Source organism: Rhodnius prolixus, unplaced genomic scaffold (assembly GCF_049639745.1).
Source record: "Rhodnius prolixus isolate KJV_2025 unplaced genomic scaffold, Rpr scaffold_4, whole genome shotgun sequence".
NCBI classification, from domain to species: Eukaryota; Metazoa; Arthropoda; class Insecta; order Hemiptera; family Reduviidae; genus Rhodnius; species Rhodnius prolixus.
The window spans coordinates 42,361,758-42,384,126 of record NW_027411614.1 but is presented as its reverse complement, the minus strand read 5'-3'; the positions used below and the strand labels follow the sequence as shown (position 1 = coordinate 42,384,126).

The window sequence follows — 22,369 nt, the reverse complement described above, 5'->3', positions numbered from 1 at the left end:
GTGTACTTAAAGTTCAGAAGTTCTTGTAAAACTGATGGGCAATTAATTGCAATTAAAATAAAAAAGGAACTCGTGAAAATCATATATTCTTAAGGCAACACACCCACACATAACTAAATTCTTTTTCAATTCTATATACTCAGTAGCTTCTCCCAAGGGCATCTCTGAATACAGGAAACATCTAAAACACATTTCTCAATTTTCTGACCGAAATACAAAGAAAAACAGTTTGTGAGTGGGTATACCGTGCAAATTTCCGAACAACATTCCTCAAAGAAATATTAGATCTTGACATTCTGGTTTTCATTTTTTACTCCAGCTTGAGTGAGAGAAGAAAGCTAGATTATTTATGTTTTTATTTTCAGATAAAGTCATAATCTCGATGTCTCATAACAAATAATACTGCAATTCCATAAGAACAACATTACACTTCAGTCGAAAGCTAATAATACTAAACGTAAAAATCAAGTTTACACTATAAAAGGTAGAAAAGAACGATTCAAAAGCCAGAATTCACGAGACTTTTATAACTAGAAAGCTTAAAGAGTCAGAAAACTAACAGCTTTGCTATTTAGAATTATCACCAAACAAGCTCAAGCGATTTATTTTTTTAATTACCGGAAGCAAGCCTTCAAAGCACTTCGGTTCCCCACACTTCACCTAACTTAGATCCACACTTTATCAACGAGAAAAAGAACTGTTCACAGGCTGAGACTCCAGGTAGCCTCTGAATTGTTAGTCTGATGGTTTCATCTCTGTTTATTCATAAAGAATGTAATATAAAAACTACGGCAGAAATATCATTGCTTATTTTGAGCTGAAAATTGGTACATAAACGTGGATTGTTTTGTCAAAATCAAATTCTAATTCAAATTCAAATTTCGAATTCTTTTCTAAAAGCGAGATTCTAAGAAAGAAATGCCATATTGATAACACATAAATCTAGAAATTCTTTGAGTTCCAACTACAAATAAAAGATTACTTTAACTGAAAGAATTAAGTGTAAAATAGCTAAATAAATCTAGAAAGGTCCTTTACTTCCCCTCCTCCAATAATAGGTATATTATTTAAATAAAGAAAGACAAATGCGATATAAAACTTACTTTTTTGGAATGATCTTTGAAGTGTCGCTAAGACTAAACTCTGTTCTGAAAGTTTTCAGGCATACTGGCTTCAGTTTGGAAACATACGCCTACAGAAAGGCAAAAAAAAAAACATGAAAAAATAAAAGTGAAGGTTTTAAAGATAATTTTAAGTTTAACTCTGTATAGAGGACAATTGGTAAATTGCACCCAACGGTTACACGTGGGCAGCATGAGTCTATCTGAAGATGTATTATTAAACTTTTTAGTGTCGCGTGTGACAATGTGTGGGCTTTTTTAAAGGTTTAAAACAGTTTTGGTGCATTTCAAGGTTTTTTTTTGTTTTAATAATTACAGAAAAATAATAATTATTAGACGCAAAATCAGTTTTTGCCTATTTTGTTCGAGTTTAATTTTGTATAAAATTTGTCAAAGAACTAGAACTCAAGGTACACCCAACTTTAAACAAAAGTCAAATCATCGGTATGCTAAAAAGCCATGGTGCTATTACTGCGATCTCTAATTACGAGATCTACCTCCTACATAAACGGCAAATTTAGAGCTTCTCATTAATTTAGTCAAAATTTTAAAAAAAGTATAGGTATTTATATTTCCTTTTTAATGAAAACATTTTTAAGGCTCACTCAACAGGATAAAGTTTTCAGGCGTAAAAGCATTGATAGCTTTTTTTGGAGGAGGGTATGGCAAACTGCGATCTTTAAAGATTGGCCCACAATGATGCTAGCTAGCTGTGCTCCTCCACCATTTCCCGGAAACTAATCAGTTATCAAAATCTTCTCTGCACTCTTCTCTCTCGGTGCTGGAAACATCGAATTCTTTTGGTTCACAAGATCTAGTTTTTATAGAAAAATTTGATCCCTGGCATTTCTAAGGGAGAGGTTATGCTCCCATCCAAAGAGGCATTCATTAAAGCCTCAGTTTGGTCCTATTACTTGTATGTGAGAAAATGAGTTACGAAATCCGAAATAAATATTACAACATCACCTTATATTATACATTCTGAACATAAAGCTGAATACACAATATGCACATACATGTATGTATAAGAATATCTTTGTTATAAGTTATGTACTAAAAAGATAAATCGTGGTGTTCAAATGGAATGATAAAAGATAGAGTTCCAACCTTTGAACAGTCTTGCTATTATTTTATTCATAGATATTCATGAAGAATTTAAAAAACTATCCCTTACATACCTCAAGATCTTTGTCGCTGGTGAGAGCCGCTATCTGCCTCAGACGATCCTGCATGACGGACACCAGTGCTGAAAATCTCTGATTCAAAGTATCCAATTGGGCGGCTACTTTCTCTTCTTCTTCCATATCGGGCACTATAGGAGAGCCAGGATCGTAAGAAGGTTGATTTCTGGCTACTTGATCTCTGTACTTCCTCAGCTTCAGTTGGTATATCTATATACAATACCCCAAGAGAGGCGCCCAATCGTTACCCACAGCTAATGCCTCTACCACCCATCAGGGTTATCTCTTTCGTATTTATTAATTAATATTTTGTTTATTAATATTAATTTATTAATCAATATATACAGATGCTACCCGCAAAATTCTTGTCCAGGCTGATGGAAAGGAAGTTAGGTAAAAAGGAAGGTGTTTTATAACAAAGGAGACTGATGGAGGAAGATTGGAGATCACAGCAAGCTACTTCGACGCAAATAAAATTACTAGTGCAGAATTGGCAGTAGAAATGTAAATATAAACGGAAACCCCTTTGATTAAATCCGGTACTGGCCAAAGATGACTCTAAAAAACGTAGAGGCTAGGTCAAGATGATAGAATTTTGGAAGAAACTCAAAATGTCCTACTTTTAGATACCTCCACGAATCACATATGGAAAATCCTACCGTATTAATAAATTTAAAACCCAACTGGGTTAATCAACAATGACCAATTATTAGTTCAATCCTCCAGTAGGAGTAAAATTAACTAGTAAAAATGACAGACCCTTCTTAAATGAAATTAAAAACCGTATGTTGTCAATTTAATATTTATATAAATAAAAAAGATATAAAAATAAATTTGTCTCTTTGCAGTGGGCAAAACAGAATTAAATTTAGAATTTGGTGTGATGTAGCTGGCAAAAAATTAGGGAAACATGGCTAGAATGTACCTGCAGGAATGGATGCAATTTGTCATTTTAAATGAATCTGTAAAAGGATAAAATCTACTTCCCTTCCGTCAGCTGGGTTGTTAACAGAAAATTGCGAGCCCTGTTACTGTTTGTTATATAACTTTTTCCAAAATAACTTACGTTTATTAATCTAATTGTAGTAATCATGACAATAATAGGTAGATAAGATTAAGCCCAATGTTATATTTTCTCAAAGTATGGTTACTAATTAATCTACTACTATTTACAATTCTGATCATACTAGCTTTATTAATTGAATACGATAAGGAGAATATGATGTAAATAAGTATGAGATTAGTTACGGATAGTAACCTTACCTTGGCTTCTCTAATGAATCTTCCTCCATCAATATTGACTTGTTCCAATGGTTGTGTTCTTTCCACAATACTTGTAAATAATACCTGAATAAAATAATAATAAACTTCAAAATAGTAGCGAATTATTTTAAAATAATCGAATATATTTTTAAAACAATAATAACTGCAAAATAAATAATATTGCGAAGAAAACCAACCTTAGTTGGTTCAATATGATGTTTAGCATGAGATACCGGTGGTAAATTGTTCAATTGAGTATAGGCTTCATCGATGAATTTAACTTCAGTCTGGTAAGTTTTACCATAATTGTCCAACAGTGAATAAGCAGCTTCACAACTTCTTAGTCTGAAGATTAAATTAAACAGAGGAATGTAGAATAAAAGCTTATTAAATGTCAAAGTCTAATTGCAAGATGAAATATTAAGTAGCAGGAACATGACAAAATACAAAGTTGAATTATAAACTAGTTTTTTAATCGATAGACGCTAAGCATTAAATACTTAATTTCTTACAAATCTTTGGCGTAACAGTAACAATAATTCTTATGAGTATCTTTTTTGGTAAAAGTAAATCACTGAACTTTTTTGACATTAGGTTAGCCTAAAAAAATGTAAATGCAGTTCGAGACACTGGCGTAAAAGGATCCTATTTTTGTGCCTAATTGATCAATATACAAGAATCCTCTTAAGTTAAGGATTTACAAACAACTGCAAAATTTTGCGTTAAATGAACTATTCGAACTGTCAAAAAACAATCTTTATCTTTTCGGGTTGTTAAAGAGAATACAGCTTAAACTTTCCATCTTTTTGCTGCTTCATTATAGCTACTCAATTGGTTCCACTTATCAAGATTTTTTGATATTCACTTTAAAAGTTCAAATACAATTAACTCACCTGTCTACTAATTGAGCACACAGTTCATTCCATCGTTGCGTAACTGAATTTACTTCATCGTCCAGTCTGTCCAAATCAGAATGATCTCTTTCTGAGGAACGATCACGAGAACGAACAACCACCTGCAAATTAATGTATTATAGTCAATTAAATAAGATCACTAGAGAATTAAATTCTCGAAAGGTGAAAAAGTGACTAAAATAGAAAAAACCAAAAATTGTATTTATGTTTAATTAAGCACTCACCCTACGAGTATTTTTAGCTTCATCAATAAGCTGATCGACTACCGGCTGTCGAGCTGCAATAGCATTTTGTAAGCGTATCAGATCATCATGTACCTGCACAAAAAATAAAAAAAATTAACTGACATTTATTTATCATATTTAAAATAAAGATTAAATAAAAATACTAAAATGATTATTAACATTTTGTAACGGTTCCAATTCTGATGGCATATCACCAAAGCTGGCTAATTTCAATTCAAGCTCGGAAACAACATTAGATGCTTCATCTAAAGAGGCTAATATAATTTCAATGCACTTCAATCTGAAATATTGAAAAGGAGCATTACTACTTTACTTTATATTATCAAGTCAAAGTTTCTATTTTTTTTAACGTTCTAATAATTTCTGCAAAAGAAAAATTATTCTCCACAAATGCAGCTGCACTACCATTTTATAAACTAAATTTACCTTTCTATATACAAATGAGAATAATTCCAAAGCATATTCCATTGGGATAATACTGCATCTAATCTATTTTGTAAAGCGGCCGATTTTCTCGGAAGAATGTTGAATGAAGTTTGAATGTTTTCTACTTGTGGGGTAAGAACCTGAGATGGAAAAAAAATAATAATAATAAAAATAAGAGAAAAAAATGTTTTACATTTGACTAAAAATTATATTTTTAATTTAGGTATAAAGTACTTACCTTCAGATCAGTTTCAAAATCTTTATGTTGAATAACTAGATGTTCCAATGAGTGTACATCTCTTGGTATAGACGAGACTATCCTCATATTAAGCGTACGTTCAGCTTCATCAAGCGATGATTGTAGGGTGTTAATTTGCTCAGTGAATTCTCTTAAGGCAGTCTTATTTTCATCTGTTGGGAAATTAAAAAAAAAGTATTAAAGTTCCATCTAAAAAAAAAAATCACAGCATAAATTCAATTTTAAAAACAACAGATCATCCACCTTCTTGTCTTGCTCTTCTTTCGAATTCTTCAAACAATCTGTTCACTTCTTCCATTTCTCTACGTAATCTACGTAATTGTGGATCAGTTGGATCTCCTTCAGAAAGTAGTTTGTCAGCGTCCTCATTTAATGCGCGACGAATTGCAGTTCGTTGCTCAGAACCCATACCAACGAACTGTTAGAAATAAAAATGTTGCTTAGATTACACTGATATTACGGGCAAAGAATACAAAATCCACTCCCCTTTTGTAGTAAAAAATAAAAGCAACATTTCACAACTGAACACGTTAGATTAAACTTACCTGTGGTAAATCCCAAGATCTGACCACCCTGATTGTTGCAAATATCATGTTCTGCCGAAGTCTGGTCTGTTTTCTCTGCCATAAAGCTGTGGTTCTCTCAAAAGATCTATTCAATCTTTCCGCACCATCTAAAGCGTCTCTTGATGGCGGTGGTATGGCAAACACAACTCCAGGTACGTTTGTATCTCCAGCTGGAGGACGACTTCCTAACGAAGAAACTCGCCACTGAGTAAGAGCTGAATTATCGTGCAACACCCAAGGATCTTCTTTCTCTATGTACACCTGTCGTAGAAGAATTTATGTACGTGAATTCTTTTATAACAATCTGATTTACGTTATTCATCAACAAGCTAATAATACTTACATTTTCATTGGTATAATTACAGACAGCAGTTACTTGCATAGGTCTTGTGACAGGAAGCCTTCTCTGTCTCATTGGGGCGATGTCTGGAGCTCGAGCCGCCAATTCAGCAAATACTGGAGCTTTTTTGTTCAATTCTTCGCGTAATTCTTGCATACCTTTTAGAAGGCGTTCGCCTTCATCTAATGAAAATTCTGATGCTGAATATACTGTATTGAGCAATTCATCACGGCTGTAACCCAAGAGTGAATTGTTTCACGTTTTTTTAAATAAATTAATATAATTAATACACCAAACAGTTTCAAAGAAATAAATTGATTATTTTTTATCGAGCAACTATAAAAATATGACCTTCCCTAAGAACGAATAATAACATAAATATCAAATGCCACTTTTAATAAATTACTAAACAAATAAAAGGTACCTTTGTAACCAAGCTTCAGCCTCCCTAAGATCTCTGTTGAATTCTTGGCACTTTCTCATGGCTGCAGTATGAATTTCACACGCAAGACTAAACTGTAAAAGTCTGGACCAAGTTTCCTTCAATGTTTCGGTCCATTTATGTATTACTTTAGATGCAGCTGGATGACCTTGTAAGCTGAGCGAATTACCTCTTTCAATCACTGATCTTACAGATACTTCACGTTTTTCTAGTTCGGACATTAACGCCTGCAAATATAGAATTCTTTTTTTAACAAAATATCTGATTTTTAACTTAATCACTGGCTTAACATTTTAATGATCTTTTATAAAAGATTTATGTAAGGTATACCTCGTGATATTGGTGAACTGCTGTCAAGTTCATATCCAAATCACTGAAATCTCTAACGATTTCCACATTTATTTTGTCTTCTAACCAGCTAAGTTGATTTTGTACAGATTGCAGAAGATCTTGCAATGATTCAAGATCAGCTAATCGTTTGTTGGAGGTTGTCAACAATTCTGAATATATTTTATGTAAAGTATTCAAGTGTTGTAAATATAAGGTTTGCTCTTCACCTTGAAATTGGTTCTGAAAATTTTCAATTTATAGTATTGATTTTCTTTTTTTAATGATTAAAATATACAAAGAGAACGAATTATTACTGGTGTGATATAATCTATACCTTAGCATTAGCACACTGGTCAACAGTTGACTGAAATCTATCTATTTCTTTATGTTCTCTCTGGTGATGAGACAGTTCGATTTTAACACCTGGTAAATCGTTGCCAAATTCGGATTCGTGTAGCATTTTCTAAAAGAAAATTGTAAAAATCATACACACAAAATTTAAATCATGTGAAAAATTTCGGAAATCAATAATTAAATTTGAGACATTTAAATTTCTATGTGAAAATTCAAAAGCGGAACACCAGAAATATAAAGGTAGAAATAATTTTTTTAAAAAAAAGTGCAAAGGGATAATCATTGCAGTTTATATCAAGGATACATGAAACATTACACGACTTCATGTTTATATATCATTGTCATTAAGTTGTGGCGAACATAAATCTTTGAAAGAGTGTAATCAATATCACTGTTAAGTTATGTAAAGCTTATTTTTAATATTACTTGTCATACCACAAATATGTATCAATTTTTGCATTTAACATTTATCCCTTAAAAGAATAAGGAATTTAATAAAACGATTCCACCTTTAGATCTAATCCGACATCGCCGGTTGTGACGACATGTCCCCTTACTTCAAAAACCTTCTAAAAATAAATAAATAAAAAATGTAGGAGAATGATGTAAAACTGATAAGAATATTATTAAGGAAATCCATGGCAAAAACTTTCGCTTAACAGAGAAATTCGATTGACAGTGAACGAATGTTTCCAAAAACACTGATGCTCCACTTTAATTAGTCATTTCAGAAATATTTATTTCATTCTGGAATACTTCGTACGTTTTGTTTTAACATAGTCACGATCAAACCTAATGCTCAATTCTGCTATTCCTTAATTATAAATTTATTCAACGTTTTTGGTGACTGATCCATAATTCCAGGAAGAAAGAATATTGCCTTATTTTTGCCAAGGTTTTGACCTAGGGACTAGATTATCTTCAGGGCTGTGGAACATATTTTCCGGTAACAGAACTATAATGTACATTAATTTGATATGAAAATTAGTTTATAAAATTAATTACCTTGTGCTACAATATCTTTTTACATTGTTATATGTGAGTTTGGGGTATATTCCGTCTTGTCTGCTTATGAACCGAGTATGGTAGGTTTTTAAATGCTAGGTTTGTAAATAGGTCAGTGCTGCCAATTGTCAAAAATAGTTGGCGTATATCTTGTTTGGATTGATTATATCTCTTTTGAAATTTAAACTACTTACCGTCTTTAATATGTAAACCATTTCTAGTGCTTCCTTTTTTTTGGAGTTGTCTCTGATATCAGTATCTTTGCGTTGGTCAGTTCTTTTCTACTGTTGTGTCGTAAGATTTTTTAATACTGGGATGTTTCTTCTACATATTTTTGGCAGTCTTTGCGTTCTACATATTTCGTAGATTAGATTTGATTGTTTATCTTTTTCAGTCCGGTCCTTCAGATTCAAGAAAAATTGTTCATGTTTTTTTTAGCTATTATTGTGTTTGGTGAGTTTTGTAGCAATTTTTTAATCTGTTTGTGACCAGGTTGTAAAAAGGGTAAAGAAGCGTACTTTTTTGGTTTCATAGATTGTGAAGTTGTGTGATTTTGTTGGTTTGTTGCTCAAGAGGAGTTAATTTGATTGGCTTTTTTGAAGTGTAATTTGATGGCTTAGTTGATGTGTTTGAGAGGGTAGTTGTTAAGCTGAACTATTATTTCAGAAGTTTCTAATATTTCCCTGGTGATATTGGGTGAATTAAATAAAATAAGAATAAAATGAGAGAAGACATTTTCCACAACTTTTCTTTTAAAACTTCCTTCATGTCGGCTGTAAGTCTAACGTGGAGCTACAAATAAAAAAAAAACCTTAGTTAACAACAGTTCTCACCAATTTAGTTTTGCACCATTCGATAGCCTGTTGCAGAGATCTAAAGTGATGGTTGGTATCAACGAGTCTAGTTTCAAGCACCGTCCTAGTCTGTCTGGTAACAGTTCTTTCCTCTACCACTGGGAAGGACATGGTAGCCAAACGAGCGAACAATTTCTGATGTAATGCAGAACGTAATGTTACCCACTTCTGATGCAATTTTGTTACTTTTTTGTGCAGATCGTGTGCCGCGTGATGGCCGGCAGATTTTAGAGTCGCTGTATCATGGAATAGCGACTGAATGGAATCTTCAATAGATCTGAACAATCAAATTTAGATTTTTATTGCAGAAATTTTAATAATAAAAACTTAAATCATTTTATTAAAAGTGAAGTTTAAATAAATATACCTCATCTCTGTTTCTAATGTTTCCGCATTTCGCTTGGCGTCCAGCGGATGGAGTCGTTCCAATCTTCGTGCCTCCTCGTTTAAACGAGACTCAACGTCATCCAAACGAGAGTCAATACGTTTCGAATCTCGTGACACGCGTTCGGCGAGTCTATCAAGTCGTTCGGACCTGGAACAAAGGATTAATTTTATATTTTGAGTTTTTTTTTTTTTTCTTCTGAAGATTGTAATTTCTTCCAAATATGATGATGAATTTCACGTACTTCTTCAGTTCATCTTGAATCAATTGATCTCTTTCCTGGTGTAAGGTAATTAATTTGGTCCAATTCCTCTCCAGGATTTCAATATGTAATTCAGGTTCTATTTCAACCTCACCAGTTGATTCGTATAATTTCTATTTTTAAAGTTTTAAAACAGAAAATTAAACACTTTAACTTTGACAAGTTTTATGAAATATGAGTGTAATATTACGAATACATTTTTCTTTAGAACTCATGACATTACCTGCAGATCTCTATATAAATGCTGTAACCTTTGCTTGTCCCTTTGTTTACTTGGAATTTCTTCTGTTTTGAACCTAGTGGATTCCTGGGATAATCTCTTTAGTTCTGTATATGACGCTGGCATCGTTCTATCGCTCATTATGGAGGTCTTCTCTCTGAGCCATAAATGTAACGAAGATGCTATTTCCCTGTACTCAGTTGTGATTGCTTGACTTTCCTACATACATGAATTTGCAAGATTTTTTTTAAAATAAAATTTCATGACATACATAAATAATGAATAACTGAAAGATTACTTACGTTGTCATATAGAGGATGTGCTGCAGGTGGTTCCGGGAATACATCATACATAGAAGAGATGTACGTAATAATAGATTTTTCATCTGGTTCATGAGTGTCCACATCTAGAACAAGATCAGGGTGATTGTCAAAGCAAAGTTGTGTAATGATTAACAGCGTACTAAGAAAAAATCATTTAAGTAATTCTAATTATGGGCGGAATTCAATATTTTGGAGGAAGTGACCTGCAAAACAGCCCTTGGAAGGAAACATATAAAGAAGTGACAGGTGCTAGTGGCAACCCTGATAGCAAAAAAGTCGCCGCTAAATTGAATCATTAATTTATTTTATCCGCGTACTTGTTTCCATCCTTTCTGTCAAGTTATACTTTTCATCCACCATTAAAGATTGGTTCATCAGACAAACATTGGTTCGTCAAGCAATTTTACTCTAACTTGTAAAAGGGTATATAAATAATATGATAATATTTACCTTCTGGATCCAGAAGCCTTGTGACGCCGACCTTTTCTGCGGTATAGAACGCTGTTTCTAAACGTTCTCGCACCGTCCTTGACTTTATTTGGCGCCAATCCAAGAGGTCAGGCCTGCAAAAAATAAATTCAGTCAAAAAATATGTCATAAGTCTCTTGACTAACTATGAAATTAATTATCAAAATGCAATAAAATAAATCATTGTTAATTCGAGATTAGTTCAAATGACAAAGCAAAACTTTTTTTTTCAAACAGCTTTTAGGATCAGAAGAAGAGCTTATGGTCTCCAAACTTTGGCTATTAAATTCTGTCCTACATAATCCCCATTCAAGGATAGAACCGTTCACCCTGGCGTGACGTTTTCGCCAAGTGATTCACATTCACACAAGAAAGATTACTTCGTTGAGATGTCCGTTGTCATGTTAGAGACTTTCACGTGCAGCTCAGGAAACTAAAGAAGTATCCTAGACGATGGATGATGAGTTACTGCCGTGAGTGATCTAAACAGATCAGCGATTGGGACATGGTCTAGGTCATGGGAGCCAAGTTGGACTGCTACAGTCAAGAAGAAACCTGGTCAATGATCTCAATTTGGGCAAAAAACTGTAACATTTAAGGACGTCTTTTTTGTATAAAGATTAAATTTCTATAATTTTTTTTTTCAGGAAGCTAGTCACGCCCATGGGTCGGGCACACTCGAGAGTACAATGTTACTGATTTCTAGTAAATATTGATGATTTGTCGATGGATGGACGATTATCGTCCAATAACGAGAGAAAGTTAACTATAATTTAGAAAACTCGAGAATTACTAACTTCTGTTAATGATTTCTAACTTTCCTGCCGGTGTTCATTTGTTTGTTCCAAAGTTGCATTCATTAGTTTTTAGAAAATTTCAAACATACCCAAAATGAAAAAGGAAATATCGCCTATTTGTTCAATTTCTCCGTCCGAAAGACATTCTGGAAGTGCCTGTAAAGATAAATAACCGCCTCGTTTTCTGCCCCTGTTGTTTCTGCAGACGTTATTTTGAAAACTGATTGTAGGGTTTCCCTAAATCGTATTATTCAATAGCGAGGAACTTTCAAGATACCGCTCATACCAGTTCATTTTTTTTTTAAATGAAAAGTAGGTTTACCTATTTCTATGGATAATGGCATTGAATGCAAGTCCGTCCCTCCAGGAGGAGGTAAAGTCTTGTACTTTAACTCCTGGATATTTGGCAGTGGATTTTCGGGCCCATCTGAGCAGCACATCTTTTGCTGAAACAACATTCGCCTCTTCACCAACTACAATATCAGAAATCTGTAACAAAAATACATAAAGAGTTTTAAATATGAGAGTTAAATTTTTATGAAGATATAACAGGAACTGAAGATGTGAACTATGAACAGATAAAACAAACAATAATCATCCCGTCGACGCATGCGAATATATCAAATAATAAAAGTTTTATTACTGTTTTAAAGTTTGTACTGTTTTTTCAACTGAACCTTTATAAAAACAACTGTCTCTATCCATCCTGTCGTATGTAAATCTGTAAACGACTGAATACTATAATAAATAATAGATTGCTATTCAGAATTACATTCACAGACTAACAATGAACCAAGTAACACCTTATTTTACATTCTCTATCAACGCACTAGTTCGTTCACATTGTTCTAGCAAACCAGACTGAGATTTTTTTTGTCTCTAATTTAGCTTTGCAACTCACATATCATTCTTAACAATATTTTTTGTTCAAAGAATAAATGTCTACAGTAACAATTCAAATATGGTCGTACTGGTAAACTGAGAGAAGGAATCATTGCGGTTTTAATTCATTAAATTGAGTTCAACATTAATTAGTTTTTGAATTATAGAGTTGTAACTATTTCTCTTATATTTTTTTTAAAGCAGCAATTTGAAATTAGAATATTTTTTGCATTTTTAATCAAGTTTTAGTTGAAGAGAACATCTTTAAATGGATTCAGAAGGGATCGAAAAGTACAGAAAAGATTTCAGACTAACCACGGTTTCTATTGTAGTAAGGAAATTGCTAACATAGATGTGATCTACCCGATTTGCAGATTGGAAAGGAGGAAGTATGCAGGTAATGTAGACATTTTGCAAGAAATAAGAAAGAAGAATGAGGAGGTTTGGTCACGTTTGCAAGATGGTAGGAGTAAGAATTGTCAAGCGGATGATGCAATGGGAAGTGAACCGCAGCACAAAGAAAGGGCGACACAAGAAGGTAAATCTAGACGAGCCACCACTAAATAGAAATAGACTTATCTGCAGAGGATTTAAACGATAGTAGATTTTTTTGGAAGTAAAAATTAATGAAATTATTCAATGTTGATGATGAGAAGAACTTCAGCATCGAGGAGACTTTTTTTACAGCAAGAAGTGTGAACGGGGATTTCGATAGTTCAATCTTTAAAAGTAGGATCAACAGAGGGTAGTTTCTAACTGTTTAGGTTTTAAGATACCCTACAGACACAACTGCAAACCATCCTCCAACACTAAGGATCAGGCCCTTAGTAGAGGATCAAACCAATACATACATGGTAAATAAGTAAAGAACAACAAGGGCCCACGTTTTAATAAGAATATTATTTTTAAAAAATGTAAGACTGTAAGAGGCCTAAAAAAGTTGAAGATACCGTGTTAATAAGGGCAAAATATGATTTATATAATTATTGACACTATTACTAAACGGTTACATCACAGATGGTGTTATGATATTTAGTCACCTACTTTACGAACAAGTGTTTATTTCACATATACACATTAGTCAGTGTGTGCAGGAGAGAGAACATTAACGAAAACTATTTCTATCCCACCTCCTTGGCTTCCATAGATTATCCCAAAATACATTCACCATAAAAAGCTGGCTAAATGTAATTAAATCATATTCAGCTCTAACATATGTTTTTATAAATGTGATAATGTTGTCTTATATTTTTTCTAAAAATGGTGATATTGCAAAACTCTACACATTCATTAAAAAATAATAAAAAAAATATATTAAAAAATATACAAATAAACGTAGAATTTTGTAATTAGTTTATCGGTCAAGATTATATTAGCTCATTTTTTTGCTTCTAGAAAACAAATGTCGCTACAAAACCGTTTTATTACAGGAAATACTGGCGATCATGCAAAAAATTCGAAACTAGAATTAATTACACAGTATTGGGTTGAACTTTACGCACGATCAAGTCCTCTTGATTTAGGATAACTGAAATTTACCTAAGGAGGAGGGAGAAGCTTCTTGCTTAATTTTCAAATTTCTATATGGGATATGAAGACAAAGAGATAAAATGAGAAATATATGGCTGTGGCGTACAGAGGATTAGTGTTTGGGCAAATGTGTACAGGAAGTGCGACGATGATTCAAATAACCTAGCCACAACATTACAAAATTGAGGACTTCCATGACTTCCAGTTTTCTAGGTTATTCTTTCAGTAGGAGAATGGGTTGGTGGCAATAACTATAGCACCATACATCTATCCTAATTCCGCGCCAGGTGCTGCCCAAAAAAGGTACTCTCCTAGAAAAAGTTACCAGATCTATGAGAATAGAATGTACTCGATATAATCCTAAGTATATTCTAAGAGGGTTCCCTCAGCTGTATGAAGGGGAAGAATGCAATCACAAATGAGATTCTTTATTGCTTTCGTTTTCATTGCGATTAATAAAGATGGACTCTTCCATACATATAATAAATAAGGATTTTAATCAAATTCCTTAGCAGATTCTTTCTAGTGAAACGAATCCTTAGAAACAATCCCATCTTAGTTTAGATATTTTAGGCTAATACAACGTCAGGAAATGCCTAGCATCCATTACTTGCTTCTTGCTCTGGAGGCACTGAGTCTCATGCCTTTAAGATCCTGGAATTGGAATTCCTGTGAGGAACATCACCAGAGTGTTATGATATATGGATTTTGTTTAGTTACTACTAAAAAATGCGAGATACTTCCACATCTTTCACCACTAAATTTTCTAGAAGCTGCTAAAAAATCAATAATATAATCTCCAGTGTCTTATTGTTACATTAATTATCTTTGGCTCCAATAAATTATTTATACGAAATAATTAAGAGCGAAAGGCGGTGAATGTTGTCTGATAAGTAAATTAATATATACGATGATAGCAATGGGAATATGGAAGATATAATTAAAATCGTTTAATACCCGGCCTACCATCTTGTAATCAAAACTATAATGAATGCTTGTCAAGTTTTATTATTGCTATTAATTTAAAAGTATTTATTATTTTAATTAATATGCTGCAGTAGGAGAAATCTGAGCGCAGTTGGTCGTCACCGGCTAGAAAGATCTAGTTCTTTACATATTTTATCAGAAATTTTTGCAGCATCCCCCCCTCTTAGATGTTACAGTTTGTAATGTTGTGTCCGGAGGTGATTATTTATTCATATCACGCTATCTTAACCTTGCTCTCGGATCTGTTCCAGCTGTTCTCTGTAGTGGATTTATAATATTCATCCTTTATCTCTTTCTATACTTAACAGCAATCAACCATGCCTTTCTGAGGGTATGAGTAAAAGAATATCTAGAGAGTAATCTCTCATCACCAACAAAAAAATAGCAAAATTAGTTTCTGTAAAATCAAAATGGACTTAAAGGAAGTCCATTTCAGAATGGTTACGGCGCATGGTCAGGTTAAGTACAAAAGGTCAATGTTATTGCGCTTATTCAGCAGACGTCCGTGCCAAGAATGTGGGATAAAACATTCCTATAATAAAGCCAGCCTAATTAATTCTGTACTTCAGGCTAATTGCCACAGAATGCCAGAACTCCCTACGATATAAGTTCATCCCATACCATAAAAAACAAGACGAAGAAGAAGAGAAATACATATAGCTAGAATATATGAGCTAATAGCACAATAACAAGTTTCTATTCCGAGCATCTTGACAACATGCCCAAATCTCGAAGAACTGTTCTCAGATTTTGGTTAACACAGTAAACTAGGGAACATTTTACGTAACCTATTAATGTTATAACGAGCAGATCTATTAATATCTCCCGTGAATGAGAGGTATTGCAGGAAAACTTACAACTTCCGCTTGAGGGCGTCCTAAATATATATTACTTCTGGTGGAAACTTAATCAATTTACATGATATCACTACCTCCTCTTACCAGGTTGGATTAATGAAAGAGAAGGTACAAATAATGACCAAGAGAGTGGATTCTCCCTCAAGGAGAAGAGGATAGAGGTGGTCTGTTGTACAATAGAGAGTATACTCATTAAGTACTTACAATCAACTACTTTAAACATGTTTCCGGCCGTAGCCATTATTATAAACAGAAAGCAAAAAAAAGTTAACAAGTGTGACGCCAGTGTTGGTAACAATAAGATAATGTTGTGAATATAATTAGAGGTGATGCTAACTAATGAGGTGGTACCAAGGTGTGGCTAATCTCGTCGCACTTCTCTACTAAATTTACAGGTGGTGCAAATTACCTGGAAGAACTAAAGAATAGGTAATTGAGATAAAAGCTTTTATATTTAAATAAAATTGTTTTTTGGTCGGTCGCTGTAAAATATTGTTAAATAAAGTGTAATCTATTGCTTAAGTACAAAGAACTTTGTTATCCAGTATTTTCAGATTTAACAAAATTTCTATAAATAATAATAAATAATTTCTTCAATTATACTAATTTTAATGAAGCAAGTTCATACTTCAATCTTTAGTGATTATAATATCAATTTCATTCACAACTCTATATGCAATTTAGTATTATTTTTCCATTAATCTCACCCATTAAATATCTATTCTACAACTGTGGGGAATTCCAGGTTTCCTTTACGGAGTACAGGATTTCGAAATTGAGGAAACGGAAAATGCCTTTGACTCTGAAAGCAAATTAGTTCGTGCTCCAGTCAAGGCAGCAAGCAATAAAGTAACATTAATTATATATTTCGTTAAGTAATTACTCATAGTAACCCATAGAAACTAGAATTCAATGCGTAACCCATTCTTAAAATATTCTTCATTTTGTATAAATGAACGTTTTTTTTTTAATTTCAGTTGAAAATAGGAATATCCTTACAGGTTACATCTGTTAGTAAAAATAATAACCTTAATTTGTAGTTTAAAACCTTCTTTGAGAATATAGGACATACATATATCTGTTATACTTGACCTTTCCCAAATATGGATTCCAAGTCTAGTATTGTGTGATTTATTTTCAACTACATTGAGGTTACTACCTACGATTGTTATAAAAAATTTTGAAAAATTAAATTCATGTTTTGGATATTGCTAGTTAAAGAAGTAGTTTCGATTTGTGGGTTGATTAACTACAAAACAGTCGAATTCTGAGCTAATGTAAACTGTCCTACAATAAAACAATAAACCCCAATTTTTCTGAACACTTAACACCAATATAATAACTGAAATTTAACATATTTAGAAAAATAATTGCTTTAAATATTTGTGGTTGCAACACACTGTTGTCACTATAAATACATTTAGATAGAACGAGAAGAAATATCTTCAAAAGAAATCCCATTCTTACGCCTCCAGAATTCCACCGCATACTACGTAATACAAACAGATGTTGTTCCGTCCGTCCGTCATAAGGCAATTCTATATATGGGGGCCTTACCTTACCGACGGATTGCGTAAAAAATTAAATAAAATACGACAGTTTTATTTCATTCAATAACAATCACTTTTGCTTTCTTTATATGAATGAAAAGGAAATGGAAATAACAATTTCCCTGACGTCACTATTGCGCTTATGGCTGCCTTGCCTCTTGTTGACCTAATTAATATTCCAGTTGGCGTTAGTTGGCTTTGTGCTGAATATAAAGGATATTCTGTTTTAATTATTAATACTAAGAAATGTAAAACCTTGGGTGGCTTTGATGTAACTTCTGGAATAGTGCCCTATAGCTAAATTAATATAATGTCTTATTATATATAGCCTTGAAGTTTATTGTTTGCATTTTCTATTTACATATACTATTGATAGACTGACAAAATTGAATATAAATGAAATTATAAAGATTGTTTTCTAATTTTTTGTTTAAATTTATGTACATACCGAAAATTGCGTTGATATCATAAAAGAACCTGCAATAGTTGTACGAGTGAAAATAAATATCCTTCAAGGACTAACTAGCAAAAGGACGAGCGTGATCAATTGAAACTTTTGCGAAACTAAGTTAGTTTTTGTTTACTGCGGAATGAGAAAGATACGTAAGCTATCCAACTCTGATCGTAAACTACTCCTGCAAAAGTGAATACTACGTAATTACTTTACTATCTTTGAAGAATATAGTTCAAATAGATCTCTTAACGACGATGGTGACATTTCTTATTCTGTGGTATGGACGTCTATTGTCATGCACATTTTGATGAATGATTTTTTTCCCCTACGTGGGAATTATTAGTTGATAAGATACAAGATCAGGGGCGATGCTGAACATTTGTATTCACTAACTGATTACAGTACACAGTTAAAGCGGAAATACGACTTGTGATACCATGTATTCACCAATAAGTTATTGCAGTTATTTCTGACTTCTTTTCCTTTTCCCAAAACACCCGCAATAGTGGAAATTGGCAGAGAAAGCTAAGAGCAATTCCAGAAAATCCCTTCCAGGATTGATTCCAATTCCTTTCCATAGGGTATTCGGCCGTTTCAATTCAGAGGCTTCAAGAGAAAGGAAACTATTGCTTTCCTAAGGAGACATGCTAAATTAGGAAAACTCCAGATGGTACCCTGAAGAACATCAGGAAAGAAACAAAACAACAGCATATGCATCTGCACTGAAGCATTCTATTTTCCTCTAGACAGTCCACTAATACTAAATTATTGTTAGCATTTAACTAGCAACAGAAATAAATGCTTAAAACTATGATCTATTGCAGTTATATAATTGATCAAAATACGACCTACGAGTATGTTTATACATAATTATTGGCTTTAAATGCCATCCCATACGCTCCTATAATTGTTTACATTCTTTACAACCCCCTGAATACAGATTTTGTCCAGATTAGATCTAAAGTTGTATTTTGGGAACTTATAACCAAAGGCTCTAAAAATATTATATTTTTTAATGTTGGCAGAAGGTTGATAAAAGAGGAAGAAAGAAATTACCTTATGGTTGCTTATGGACGAGATATAATTGGAATGTTTAACTCTGGTGGTGCGTATGATGCGTCCGGAAGTTTTCCTTTCTTCATAGGCGGAAGAGCCAACCACTTCACTCGATGTATGTCCAATGTTGTGCACAGTTCGCACTTTGACACGACCATCGTTCGGACTTCCGCGAGACGATTTACTACTCTCATATTTATAGACTTTCATACGGGATTCCATTTTTTGTTTTGTTTAGAAATGTTCTTCGTTTTGCATTTAAAGCCAAGACTCACGTTTCAAGAAATCTTGAGTAATAATAAAAGAGATAAACATTTAGAATATTTCTCTGAGCAAAAGACGGCCAGAGGAATTGGTGTCTGTCGGTCGCATGCAAATTCATACAGACTCAGAGAACCAGACTAAGAGCACAATGTAGAGGAGATGGGTTACCCCTGACCAATTAGTTTAATATCTTTCCGATAGCATAAGTCTGCAACGAATAATCATGATTAGATCAAAAATATTTTACTATCCTAGATAAAGTAATTTACGTAATAACACACTAAATAACTTCTTCCCAATTCTTTCTGTTAACATATAACATAGTAAATATCATCTGAGTCACTTTCTAAAGCACGTTCGGGAATTTTTGTTTTGTTCTTAGCGTACAGCGAGCGGGATGTGTAATGCACTTTTCGACCTCATCCCGTTACTTTTACTTAAGTAATTTTTTGTTGTTATAGGTCAAGTATGATATAATATTTCCTTCTAAGTTATTTCTTTTCATTGTTTTTTATCTGCTCATCTATCAATGATGGTAATTGCAATATTTATTGAACAGTAATGACTTTACATCATGCAGTAGAATCTGAATCGACACCCCCGACTAATTAAAATTATTAAATCTTCTCATTAATTGCATAAAAGTAATTAATTGAATGATTTTTTTTTTTTTTTTTGCTTACGTAGTTACAGTGCACGGCGACCAAATAGATCTATATTTCCTATTGGCGCTAAGAGATCTCATTTCGATGAAACAATACATTCAGACCTTTTAATAAGGTTCAAAAGAGAGCGGTAAATAACCAGAACACTCTTCCCCAAATTAAAGAAACTGAGGCTTCTAGAACATATTGAGACTTCTTACAGAAGGCCTAAGAATTACGGGGAAACAGCTATTATGGAAGATGGTTTCCCCAAATTAGAGTAACCAAGTTCTTGGAGGGAAGCCGGAGCCTCTAAATCAGGAACTTCCTGTTTATAGAATTGGGTAGAAATCTTCGAACACGCAAACACATATCGAAACAGAGTATCAAGTATATTGGGATTTCGTATTTCAAAATCTTAAAACAAAAATATACAGTTCGCCAATCGTCTGCTTTGTTAGACTGTTAAGTATTGGCAAAAACTAAATTTAGAAACTTCTTTTTTTTTGGCCGGCCAATTTATTTGAAGTTCAATAAACTTGAATAGAAGAGCCGAAATGTTAAAAGGCGTGTTTAACTTCCGGCTGTTAATATCATCGGAAACAATTGCAGCTATAACAAGCAGGACCACACGTGCAGGGGGACATGTGGATGATTTCTCTCTATTCATATAGTGTAATAGCGCTGGATTTGCTAGATTATTGGGCTTTATTATCTGCAGAGTAATTTACAAGTTCACATTCAATAATCAGAATAGAAATATTTCATCAAAAAAAGTTCTAAACTCAATTAAGATGAGCTTAGCTGAAAGAAACCTTTAATAAAATACACTCATGGCTCCATTCATCTATTCTTAACGCATTTTTTTTTTCAAGTAATGCCTTAAAACGAAACAATTTTGACTGTTTTAAGCCAATGGAATTTGAAAACAAAAAGTTGCATGTGAAATCCTGGTATCTTTGCATGACCAGTCGTAAGGGGGAATTTATAGACAGTCAAGCTAAGGATGAAAAAGTGAGATCAGAGCCCCATATTACTTTTGCATGCAGTCTAGTTTGCATTGGTGACAGATTCATCAAGAAAAGATTATTGCCAGATTTCAGTCACAATTTTTTACTAAGCTTTCCACCTAGGCACTAGGTCATCTTCAGCGCTAATAATGGTAACCTTTTTAACATCTATGTTTTGTGTCTTCCTATGCTAAGGGTGGGTTTAGGTATTGTCAATTTTGCAGTAAACTATCACGGGCATACTTTGCCCTGCCGCTGGCTGGATACATAAAACTTGTATGAGTACATATAATTGAAAAACAAGAACCCCTGGTTTAGTTTCGAAAAAAAAATCTCTAACGAAAAACTAAAACCAAATGTGAGACAAGCAATATATATTCTAATGACGTAATAATGTTTTCGTCAGTTTTATAATTATAATAATTTTAAAGGAAAATCGAAGGAATTACTTTCGTCAAAAACAATTGAACGAAAGCACTTCCTGTGGAGAGATTTCGGAGGCCACCGGAAGTGCTCTAAAATAGTGTAAAGATTAAGCTTACTGTATTTTTCGTTTTTGTGCTGGTCTTACGTTCAGACCATTTTCTATAGACCCGCTTCCTGTTTTTTTCCCCCTATACTCCAGAGGACTTTCCAGATATACTCACACCAATTTATTGCATGATCGTAATACTTCAGTGTGAGAAAGTAAACTACCGGTCAAACTAAGTGGTAAAAACCAGCAGCAAACCCTACTCCTCTTTCAAAAATCCATCCGTAAAAACACCGACAGACAAACAATTCCTTTGAATAAATTATTTTTTTTTAGCATGTTGATAGTGTTCAACAATTCAATGATAGAACTTTCCCGACTAGATGTTCAACTGAGAGGAACAAATACACAGCAGCCCATCTTCTTTACATACTCTATTTAACTCATAATTAAAGTAGCTTTTGTAATTTTCAGGTTTATTTTGTGTTTTAATTTATTATTATACTTTAGAGATGTTGAAACGAAAAAATCATAAACATTAATTTTCTCTTTATAATAGAATAAAATTGAATTATTTATTCAAAAAGATAATAACGACCAATGAAATGGTATATACAATTAAAAATGATTCATCGACCTGTTTCTATTGAAAGGAGAAGTTAGCACTGTGTAATGTTCCAACTGTTATTGGCAGATTCAAAAATTATAACCTACCTTCACAGCCTTTTCTATATTAACAATTAAAAATAATAAGGCTTCAATTTTTCTTTTTTAATTTAGATTAAAGAATTAATTAATTGGAATAAGCACCATTAAATAGATATTAGTTATAAAAACAAATAATTTTTAATAAATAAGATTCACTATCAGTAACGACTAAACTTCATTACGATAAGAATAATACCGAG

The 22,369-nt window shown here is 33.1% G+C and overlaps 1 protein-coding gene across 30 annotated transcripts in view; it reads right to left on the bottom strand.

Moving 5' to 3' along the window:
* Window positions 1–22,369, bottom strand: part of shot (dystonin-like protein short stop) — a 187,497-nt gene that overhangs the window by 51,982 nt on the left and 113,146 nt on the right. For 28 of the 30 annotated variants that reach the window (XR_012459802.1, XM_074132580.1, XM_074132602.1 and 25 more), the window contains 22 exons: window positions 12,078–12,244; window positions 10,941–11,053; window positions 10,470–10,573; window positions 10,171–10,386; window positions 9,930–10,060; window positions 9,668–9,835; window positions 9,280–9,577; window positions 7,422–7,550; window positions 7,088–7,327; window positions 6,740–6,984; window positions 6,319–6,547; window positions 5,955–6,236; window positions 5,653–5,827; window positions 5,389–5,561; window positions 5,151–5,290; window positions 4,884–5,004; window positions 4,704–4,796; window positions 4,459–4,580; window positions 3,763–3,910; window positions 3,566–3,649; window positions 2,300–2,512; window positions 1,104–1,192 (listed from right to left, as the gene is read on the bottom strand). Coding sequence is in view for 29 of the 30 variants with exons in the window: in XM_074132580.1 (XP_073988681.1) it covers window positions 1,104–1,192; window positions 2,300–2,512; window positions 3,566–3,649; window positions 3,763–3,910; window positions 4,459–4,580; window positions 4,704–4,796; window positions 4,884–5,004; window positions 5,151–5,290; window positions 5,389–5,561; window positions 5,653–5,827; window positions 5,955–6,236; window positions 6,319–6,547; window positions 6,740–6,984; window positions 7,088–7,327; window positions 7,422–7,550; window positions 9,280–9,577; window positions 9,668–9,835; window positions 9,930–10,060; window positions 10,171–10,386; window positions 10,470–10,573; window positions 10,941–11,053; window positions 12,078–12,244 (3,680 nt within the window). In the remaining variant the exon portion in view is untranslated. Of the gene's footprint in view, window positions 1–1,103; window positions 1,193–2,299; window positions 2,513–3,565; window positions 3,650–3,762; window positions 3,911–4,458; window positions 4,581–4,703; window positions 4,797–4,883; window positions 5,005–5,150; window positions 5,291–5,388; window positions 5,562–5,652; window positions 5,828–5,954; window positions 6,237–6,318; window positions 6,548–6,739; window positions 6,985–7,087; window positions 7,328–7,421; window positions 7,551–9,279; window positions 9,578–9,667; window positions 9,836–9,929; window positions 10,061–10,170; window positions 10,387–10,469; window positions 10,574–10,940; window positions 11,054–12,077; window positions 12,245–19,071; window positions 19,359–22,175; window positions 22,336–22,369 lie in introns of those variants that run through there. The other 2 variants (XM_074132595.1, XM_074132600.1) reach the window with 2 other exon arrangements.